Source organism: Rhinoraja longicauda, chromosome 5 (assembly GCF_053455715.1).
Source record: "Rhinoraja longicauda isolate Sanriku21f chromosome 5, sRhiLon1.1, whole genome shotgun sequence".
NCBI classification, from domain to species: Eukaryota; Metazoa; Chordata; class Chondrichthyes; order Rajiformes; family Arhynchobatidae; genus Rhinoraja; species Rhinoraja longicauda.
In genome coordinates, this window is record NC_135957.1 from 54,076,554 (window position 1) to 54,084,168 (window position 7,615).

The 7,615-nt window shown below is 47.6% G+C and overlaps 1 protein-coding gene across 2 annotated transcripts in view; it reads right to left on the reverse strand.

The window, feature by feature from the left end:
- rnf217 (ring finger protein 217) overlaps positions 1-2,839 on the reverse strand; it is an 84,757-nt gene extending 81,918 nt beyond the window's left edge. For both annotated transcript variants that reach the window (XM_078399584.1, XM_078399583.1), the window contains exon 1: positions 1,341-2,839. In XM_078399584.1, coding sequence (XP_078255710.1) covers positions 1,341-2,543 — 1,203 coding nt within the window. In that variant the 5' untranslated portion in view covers positions 2,544-2,839. The remainder of the gene's footprint in view (positions 1-1,340) is intronic.
- Between the last annotated feature and the right edge of the window lie 4,776 nt (positions 2,840-7,615).

Sequence of the window (7,615 nt, forward strand, 5' to 3'; positions counted from 1 at the left end):
CGGTCATTGTTAGCTGTAACTAGGTGAGAACGAAAAGCTGATGTGACTTGCGTGGGGGAGGAATGGAGAGAGAGGGAATGCAGGGATTACTTGAAGTTAAATAAATCAATATTTATACCCCTGGGTTGTAAACTGCCCAAGAGAAATATGAGATGCTGTTCCTCCAATTTGCATTTAGCCTCACTTTGACAATGGAGGAGGCCAAGGACAGAAAGGTCAGTATGGGAATAGGAAAGGGAATTAAAAAGTGTTGAGCAAGGTATCAGGTAGGTCCAGGCAGACTGAGTGAAGGTGTTCAGTGAAACGATCGGCTGTCTACTTTTGGTTTCGCCGAAGTATAAGAGTCCACAACTTGAACAATGGGTACAGTAGATGAGGTTGGAGGAGGTGCAAGTGAACCTCTGCCTAACCTGAAAGGACCGTCAGGGTCCCTGGACAGAGTCGAGGGAGGAGGTATAGGGACGGGTGTTGCATCTTCTGCGGTTGCAGGGGAAGGTACCCGGGGAGGGGCTGGTTTGGGTGGGGCGGGAAGAGTTAACCAGGGAGTTGCGGAGGGAACGGTCTCTGTGGAAGCTGAAAGGGGTGGAGAGGGGAAGATGTGACTAATGGTGGGATCCCGTTGAAGGTGGTGAAAATGTCTGAGGATTATGTTTTTGTATGCGACAGTTGATGGGATGAAAGGTAAGGACTGGGGATAAATATTGATGTTGGGAATCCAAAACTTTTGATAGACAGGACATACTGGGATTGTTGTCTGTGGCATAGAAAAACTCAGAGGAAACATAATTGAGGTACATTTTGATAAAATAGGAAGGGGCTGTTCTGCTTGGGTGAGGGTTCAAATGCCAAGGGCCATAGATTGGAGATACACTGACTGCAGATGCTGTAACTCTATGCATTCCCTCCACAAATGCTGCTTCCTCCAATACTTCGGGTTTTTATGCTCAAGTCATAGATTTTACGTTACTGGTAGGAATGGTAGTGACGAAGATATTTTTCACTTAGAAAAAAGGTGGTAGAGGCATAAATCCCCGACATTCCCAAATGTTGGAAGGTGGTCTCCAACGACCACGTGGTCAAAGTTTTCCATGCGAGTATTAAAATTTAAAAAAATACAAGTCATTGGAAATCACGGGTACGACCAAGAAGCCAATAACGATGGATTTTAATTGTGTTAAGTTAATTAAAGAAGAGATAGCGATGGAGCAAGAACCCCTGCAGGAATCAGAACTGTAAAACCTCAGCTATGCAAACACTTCCATGCCAGATTCAGCAGGACCATTGCCTGCTCCAAAGGGAACCCCTGAAATTCCTATTCCTTAAAGAGGTGGTGAGATTACCTGGTTGCTGAGGTATCTCTTCAAACATTCTTCACATACAGCCTTCTTGCAACAAGGAAGCGGTCGGATGGGTTTGTCATCCAGGCAAACTCGACAGGTCAAAATAATTAACTGTGTATACTCTCCGACGTAAAGGTTTCCCAATGAATTAATGTCGATTTGCTGGGAGATGTTGAAGGGTTGTTCCGAGATGGAAAGTCCTAAAGCTATTGGTGTCGGGCGACCGAGCAGGACGGTCGGTGTGGATCGGCCCGATTGAGAGGGGTGAATGGTCTGTTCGCTTTCGTCCTTTAGAGCATAGCTCTGGTGATTCTCGTTTTCCACGCAGTAGACAGTGCAGTAAACGTGTTGCGAGAGCTCCGAGCTCGGCCGCTGGGGTCCGTGTTGGACGGCCGCGCGGGCACGGTCCTCATTGTTCTCTGGGCTCTCGTGCTCCGGGCAGGGTTCGAGTCCGAGCCCGAGCCCGAGGGGGCTCTGACTGCAGCGCGGCTGCTGCAGCTGATCAACAGACTGGAGCCCGGGCGCCAGGCGGCTGGGACGCTGCTCGTTGTTGTGCTCGTCGTCGGCTGGCGGATTGCAAGGCTCCGGTCCGGGGGGACGCCGCTCGTTGCAGTGCAGGTCAGCGGGACAAGGCTCCAGTCCGGGGGGACGCCGCTCGTTGCAGTGTAGGTCGGCTGGCGGATTGCAAGGCTCCGGCCCGGGGGGACGCTGCTCGTTGCAGTGCAGGTCAGCGGGGCAAGGCTGGAGGCCGGCGGGACGCTGCTCGTTGCAATGCAGGTCAGCGGGGCAAGGCTCCAGCCCGGGGGGACGCTGCTCGTTGCTGTGCAGGTCGGCTGGCGGATTGCAAGGCTCCAGTTCGGGGGGACGCTGCTCGTTGCAGTGCAGGTCAGCGGGGCAAGGCTCCAGCCCGGGGGGGAGCTGCTCGTTGCAGTGTAGGTCGGCGGGGCAAGGCTCCAGCCCGGGGGGACGCCGCTCGTTGCTGTGCAGGTCGGCTGGCGGAGAGCAGGAGCCGTGCTTGGGCTCCAGCCGGGTGGAATGCTCTTCACTGTGCTGCCGGCCGGCCGCAACATCAGGACTTTCCACTCCACGGGGTGGAAGTTCCGTGGCCCGCACGTTCTCGGCCGCATCTTCCTCCTCGCCGGACGTAAGCATGTCTCCCCCATCTCTTGCACTTTCATCTTCCATTCCTGACTCCAATCTCATCGGCACAGCTCGAAACAAGCTTAGTCCTGCATTTGCTTCCGGGTCCCACTCCCCCTGTTTTCACGATCGCCACCGAAAACATTCACTCGTTCACTTCATATTAAAGGAGGTGGAATTGCAAATAAAGCCTTTTAAATGCAAGATTTCAGCAACGTCGTTTTTCCTCTTCCCGGAGTATTCATTCCCAGAACACACTCCAATCCCGCACCGATTTACGATTCGGTACAAAGATTTCACAAAGCGGGAGCTTCCCATGTATTACCGTGCAGGCTATTTCCTAGATTCATACTTTCACAACAAAGTCGGATCGATTCAGCTGTTCGGCGCTACTGTAATCCCCATAATAAATGCGAACGCGTTATTGACCGTAAATATCAGAAGACTGGGCTTTGAGAACATCTCCCGAAAAACAACCAGTATTCGTGGAATAAAGTTATCCCCAAAGAAGATATGTTTTCAAAAGTTTTACACCAATGGTTATTGGATTGATGAAAAGGTTTTGTAGGCCGGCTTGGACAACACAAGTATTTTGCAAGTAAATGGGAGAAGGGAATTAAAGTTTCTCTCAACATAACAATGTAATTGACGGGCAAAAAAAGGAATGCACCAAAAGTGAAAAGTGCACTGGAAAACTTCCATGGCGTCCTTGTCTCTAAAAGTTCCAGGATACTTGCTCCTCCATATGTAGATGAAAAGGCAGTTTAGCAATCAAGAGACAAGAAATATGGACAGCAAATTTTACCAAGCCCAGAAGGTCTTCATTCTGCAGACCAGGACTTGATAAATTGGTATTTTTGGTTGCTGTTGAAAAAGGCATGGGGCAGAACAATCCACAAAGTGACAAGGTAGAAAATACAGGTGTAGGAAAGATGATTTTCCTTGAACCTCATCCCTTTGCCTCGTTTTCACACCTTACACTTCCTTATCTCTATAACTCCCTCTCCTCTGACTCAATCTGAAGAAGGGTCTCAACCCAAAACGTTTCCCATTCCTTCTATCCAGAGATGCTGCCTGTCCCGCTGAGTTACTCCAGCATTTTGTGTCTATTTTCAGTTTAAAGCAGCATCTGCAGTTCCTAACTACACTCTACAACAACTCTTTGACTCTTTCCAAGCCATTTTTGGATCCCATTGGCTAGCTCATTTTGTATTCCATGTGATCTAACCTTCCAGACTAGCCTACCATGCAGAACCTTGTCAAATGCCTTGCGAAAGACAATAATTTTCTGCAGCTGTTTCGAGACATCCTGAACACTGGCACCAATGAGACAACGCACCATTCTGGAGTCTCAACTGTGGCCATAGAATCTCCTGATGGTCCCACTAGCTATCAAGTCTGCTATCACTTGAGCCCTGTCTGATTTAACCCTACCCCATTCTGCCCTTGAACTTGTCCTAGTGCCATAGACCTGGCTGCTGCTGCTACTTTCTACTGCACAGTTATCCCCTACCCCCAAAAGTATCCAAAAGGTGATGCATGTTTTTGAGGAGAATGGCCATTGTGTGCCTGCTCCCTTTTCTTTTCCTGATGGCCACCCATCTATTTTCTGCCTGCACCTTAGGCATGCCAACCTCACTGTTAACTCCTACCTCAGACACTCTCATTCTCCTGGATGATTCATTCAGCTGCAGTTCCAGTTCCCTCACTCGGTCAGTTAGGAACTGCAGCTGGACGCACTTCTCACAGGTTTAGTCCTCGGGGACAAAGGAAGTTTCCCTGACTTCCACCATCTTGCAGGAGGAGCATACTGCTTCCTGACTGTACTTGGACTGAAGATGAAAGTTAGACAAAAAGACCGTACCTTAATCTTTCCACCAGGTCTGCTCAGCCTCCACACCAACGCTTCTCAAGTCAAAGCCTCAAGATTTACCCTCATTCACAGCACTTCAACTCAGGACACAGAAGATTGAGCTGTGCAGTGCAGTGCAGCAGCGGGAAGTTTGAATGCAGTGAGAACAGTTGTGCTAATGTGTTTCCAGCCATGGGGTGAAGCAGAGCAGTGTGACAGCTGGAGGTTTTAAAAGAGTACTGTGGGAACAGTTGAGCCAGTAAGTTTCAAGCCAGCGAGAGTTTTAGACAGCAGGAAGTTTTAAAAGAGTGCTGTGGGAACAGATGAGCCAGTGAGTTTCCAGCCAGGAGGCGGAGCAGAGCAGACAGCAGCAAGGTTTAAAAGAGTACTATTTGATTACCTCATTGAGAGGCACAGCATCCAATAAGAGTAAGTAAAGATACAGTCTATCTGTATCTGTATAAGAGTAAGTGAAGATACAGCCTATTGGGAGCAGCCATTTTAGGAGAGAGTATATTCTGTTTTATTACTTACTTTCAGTGAACCTGTACCTTAGTTGTGCATATGACAATATAATCGACTTGACTAATCTTATCTCGCGTGTTATTTCGAGCTTATCTCACATTTGTGTTATTAGAGATATAATTGCAGCCAAGGGGAATGTAGTTTTAAACTTAGAGGAAAGGCATTATTTAAAAAATCACAATGCAAGTATATTAAGTAATTACAAAAGTTAAAATCTAATTTGAGGGAATAACTGTGATACAGAGATAAGATTCCTGCATCTTTTTAAGGAAAGATTTACTTGCTTGTAGGCTATTTCATTTTGGGCAGTTGCAATTTGTGTGTGTGAGTGGTGGACTCAGACCGGTCCATCACAGGCACAAGCTTCTCCACCTATGAGGCATCTGCAAACTCTACACAGGTGGGGTGGGGGGGGTGGAACACCTTGTCATGGTGAAGCTTGGAATAGTGTGCTTGATGTAGGATTCTGGTATCAGACGTGTGGGCAATATGGCTTGCTCAGCAGAATTTGTTGAATGTGATCATAGACACAATGGTGGGGATTTTGAGGTGGGAGAGGTCACCGATCTTGGTTTGCACATTCTGTGAGGAAATCTGGAGTATTTTGCAGAGGCATCATTGGTGGTACCTCGTCATCCCGAGCAGACTGGTCACCAAACTTTCTGACCTTGGATTTTCCCAAACCATCTGCCAATGGATCAAGGACTTCCTGACCAACCGCCCCCAGACCGTCAAAATAGGCCCTCACCTCTCCTCCACCATTACACTGAGCACCGGCTCACCACAGGGCTGTGTGTTGAGCCCCATCCTTTACTCCCTCTACACTCACGACTGCGCCCCCACCCATCCCACCAACACCATCATCAAGTTCGCGGATGACACGACTGTGGTTGGACTCATCTCAGGAGGAGATGAGACAGCCTACAGGGATGAAATCCAAAGGCTGGCAGCATGGTGTTCAGTGAACAATCTTGTCCTGAACTCCTCCAAAACAAAGGAACTTATAATAGACTTCAGGAAAACCAGTGCAGAACACGACCCACTCTACATCAATGGGGTCTGTGTGGAAAGGGTACCCGCTTTCAGGTTCCTGGGTACGCACATCGCAGAGGATCTTACCTGGTCTACCAACACCATCACCACAGTGAAGAAGGCACAGCAGAGACTCCACTTCCTGAGGATCCTCAGGAAGACCAACCTGCAGGAGAAGCTCATGATGTCCTTCTATCGCTGCTCCATCGAGAGTGTGCTGGCATACTGTATAACCACATGGTATGCCAGCTGCTCAGAAAAGGACAGGAAGGCCCTTTAGAGGGTCATCACGACGTCCCAGAAGATCATCGGCTGCTCACTGCCCTCCCTGGAGCACCTGTTCAGCCTATGCTGCCTCAGTAGAGCAGGCAAAATAATAAAAGATCCATCCCACCCTGGCCACCGTCTGTTTGTTCATCTGCCCTCTGGTCGACGTTTCAGGTCGATCAAATCCCGAACAAACAGACTTAAGAACAGTTTTTACCCCAGGGCCATACGAGAACTGAACACTACCTTCTGCACTAGGCAACACTGTTAAAACTTTTGTACTTAATATAATTGTATTTATTTGTTTTTGCTTTTATTGCATATATGTTTTTACGCACCGTCAGGATTGGCTATTTTTTAATTTCGTTGTACTCGTTGCAATGATAATAAATGAATATTATTATTATTATATTATTGTGCTCTAATGCCCATATTAAGCTCCCCCATCTCCAAAGCATAAATGAGGGCACTGATCACTGCTGTTCAACAGACAGCTTTGTGTCGGATTAAGATCTTTGTTTTCCAAACTTTCAGGTGTACATTGGCCACCTCCTTACCTTTGTAATTTTCTTATTTTTTTAATGTTTCAGAATCTGGGCATTGCCGGTAAGGTAAATATATATTGCCCATTCTTAATTGGTCTTGAATTGAGTGACTTGGTTAGCCATTTTAGAGGGTGTTTGAGAGTCAATCACATTGATGGTCGGGATTCGTATGTAGGCCGGACCAGGTAATGATAATTAAATTCTTTCCATAAGGACAATGGCGAACCCAATGGAGTTTCACACAAAACAAGAATATTTATAGTCATCATTGTGAATGACTATATAATTACAGATTAATAACTGGATTTCATTTCCACAGCTGTCACGATGGGATTTTAACAATGGTGTCCGTTGTTGGGCCAACAATACAACCAGTCTTACCAATGTACCTTGTCATTGTTTTTTTAGCCTTCTGTTAGTTACCACTGTTTACACTTGCCACTGATTTTTATCCTTACAAAAGTTTCCCGTTTTGCTTAATTTTTATTTTATTCATTTTTAAAGTTAATTTCAAGTTGAATCTTGTCAATTGGAACAATATCAATATATTTTTGATATATTTTTATATTACTACTAGCCTGAATAGACCCGTTGGGCCCAAACCTCTCCTGCATTGGTCCAGCACCCTCTCCTCCACTCCCCCCTCCCTCCCCCCCACTCAATTCCCCCTCATCCCCCCCTCCTTCCCTCCCTCTCACCAACTGCATCCACCCTGAACCCTCCTTATCCTCCCCTCCTCCTCTCCCCCCCCCCCCATAGCCACTCACCCACTCCATCCCATTCAACCCCTCCAAACCTCTCCTGCATTGGTCTAGAACCCTCTCCTCCCCCACTCCCCCCTTTCCCCACCCCACTCACCGACTCCAACCCCCCATCCAACCCCCCAACCCCCCTCCCCCCACTCAACCACTCCA